The sequence below is a fragment of the Pteropus vampyrus genome, unplaced genomic scaffold (genome assembly GCF_000151845.1).
Source record: "Pteropus vampyrus isolate Shadow unplaced genomic scaffold, Pvam_2.0 Scaffold316, whole genome shotgun sequence".
Lineage (NCBI taxonomy): Eukaryota > Metazoa > Chordata > Mammalia > Chiroptera > Pteropodidae > Pteropus > Pteropus vampyrus.
In genome coordinates, this window is record NW_011889097.1 from 878,207 (window position 1) to 880,867 (window position 2,661).

General features: G+C 41.5%; 1 protein-coding gene across 1 annotated transcript in view; it reads right to left on the reverse strand.

The window, feature by feature from the left end:
• The window catches only part of KMT2C (lysine methyltransferase 2C), a 226,149-nt gene that overhangs the window by 76,651 nt on the left and 146,837 nt on the right, over nucleotides 1–2,661 (reverse strand). Inside the window, exons 15-16 of the mRNA XM_023521782.1 lie at nucleotides 598–699; nucleotides 287–391 (exon numbers count right to left, since the gene is read on the reverse strand). Coding sequence (XP_023377550.1) covers nucleotides 287–391; nucleotides 598–699 — 207 coding nt within the window. The remainder of the gene's footprint in view (nucleotides 1–286; nucleotides 392–597; nucleotides 700–2,661) is intronic.

Sequence of the window (2,661 nt, forward strand, 5' to 3'; positions counted from 1 at the left end):
GAAAATAGTAATATGAAGTGTCTTTTAAATTAAGTGTATGCATTTTTTGGTCATACTTTTTCAAAACAGCAGGATAATCACCACGATTTAAGACCATAGATTTACAGAGTTCATTTCTTGAGGTAGCAGGTCAGAGGCAATGCTGAAAGGACTTAAACACTGTCCCATGTCAACAACAGTCCTAACGAACGATACCCGGTTAACTGTAAGAACTGGAAGCAGCAGACGACCCAAGTCGAAAGGAACATCGACGCCTTGCTCAGCCACTGAAATCAGGCATATTTACCTTAATACTGACGCAGTATGGATGGTAGCACTGACCGCACTGCGAACAGGCGAGCAACCTCCCCTCTGCGCCTTGGCCGAAGCTGCCGCAGACCACGCACATGTCCTGGCAGGAAGAACACACGGACACGTTTAAAACGGGCTCTATGCTACGAAGGTGTGATGTGCTCGTTGCACATTTTCTTAAAAGTGCACTCTGAGCTCATCCGGCTCTACATCCAATCGGATGGCTCCCATGCGTGTGAGACAAGGAGAAACGGGCCACGGGGGACCCCGGGGGGCGGGGGGGCGGCGGTGACCAACGGCTCAGACCTGCTGCAAGGTGAACTTGTCGCTGCTGGAGAACAGCACCACCGTGTTGTGCATGGCGTTCTCTTCCTCGTCCTTACTCGAAGACAGGTCGGCAGCAGACACCTGTGAAAAGCAAAGAACGCAGAACGTGAGGCTGGACTGTGCGACTGTGTTACACTCAACTGGGAAGTTTGAAGAGATCCACAGTCAAAATGCAACTTTTACCATGGTCTAGACTAACGACGCCACGTGAGATGATCACCGGCAAAGTCTCCGTCACGACCTTTCTTAGTCACCTGTTATCTCTTTAGAGTTACAAGTCCCACAGATCGAGAAGGAATGAGAAAATGTAAACCTGTCTCTACAAGACTTGACAACAGAAATTATAATCGAGAAACAAAAAAATTATACCATATTTGTGTGTGCACACGTATACATATATGTACACACAACTATGCACATGTGTATCCACATATACACGTTACTCTCCTTTAGTGACTCTTAAAACCTGCAACATGTTTAGTCCAAATTGAGATTTGCTGTAAGCGTAAAATACCCACCAGATTTCAAAAACTTAGTACCAAAAAAGAATGCAAATACAGAGCATAAACAATTTTGTGCATTACATGTTGAAATGGCAGCATTTTGGTTATACTGGGTCAAAGGATAGACAACCAAACTAACTTGCACCTGTTCCACTTTTCTTTTTAAATGCAGCTCCCAGAAGTTCTAAATCACACATGTGGTTCCCTCTATGTCTCTTCTGGACAGCACTACTGTAGATTGTTATTTTGAGTAATGTCAAAATTTCAGTATTAGTCAAAGGGTTATCAACCACGGATGTTCGTTTCTGGACTAAGATTACATTGGACCAAATCGACTAAGTTCCCATTGGCTTGTGAATTCTTTCCAGAGAGGTTATCACAAACAAACCTCTGAGTCGGATGCTAACAATAGAGAACAGGGAGGCTAATGCCAAAACTACAAAATACAATCTTCTTCCCTTAAAGGGCTTCCGATCTTCTCTGGAAGGACGGGGCTGAAGCAGAACAGGTCATGGTCAAAGAAAAGGAACAGCATTACTGCTCTTTAGGAAATGAACGAAAGAGGAGGAGTCAAAGGCCCATGTGACGGCAACCCTATTTTTCAGGGTAAACAAGTTCAAATGCGGCTGTAAAGAACGGTACTACTGTTTTATGAAAGTCAGCAATAAGAAACTTACAGTGCAAAAGAAATCTAAAACTACAAGGGAAGACTGTCAGCAACCTAAATAGTCATCACTAGGTGAATGACTAAAAACTGGCAAATCCAAACTTTGGAAAATTATGCAGCATTTAAAAAACAGTGAGGGAGAAACCTGCATAGACTTCCATGGGGGGGAAAAAATCACCAAGCGACATCGTTGAGAAGAAAAATAAGCTGCAGAAAAATATATGAAGACGGGCACTATGGTATAAGACATGCAAAGCAGTTACTCGTGGTCTAATGGCACACACGGAAGGTTCGAATGCTAACAAATTGCTCTTTTTGCAGGCCAAAAATGGTTGAATGTTGGCAATTTCTTACGGATCCACCTAATAAAACGCACGAAAATGGCAAAAGGAAGAAAATCAGGACTGAGGAGGGAGCAGTGGTAGAGAAAACTTTGATCTACCTCTGATTTTTTTTTTAAGAAGAAACATATTCATGTTATACGTGTATCTTAAAATAAGCATATGTCTTCAGCACGTCAAACAAAGACGACTCATTAAAGTAGCATTATCATCCCATTGGCAATGATTAGGTGCCTGCTAACAGTGAAGTAACCAGTAATACAACCAAAGGACTAATGATGCATGGAGAACATTATTAAAACGTACAACTCTGGCAATAGCTAAAATACAAGTAACAAAAGAATACTGAAATAAAAAGTATTCATTTCACTTCCCCGTCTCCAAAGAAAACAAAACAGGTTTTACAATTGGCTAATACATAGCGAGCAGGTCAAAGAAATGGTAAAAATGTCATTCTTGTTTTTGAAGGATAATTTAACTATAGAATGCTTTTGTTCAAAATGAAAAACAAGGATAGAATATAGTATTCCCA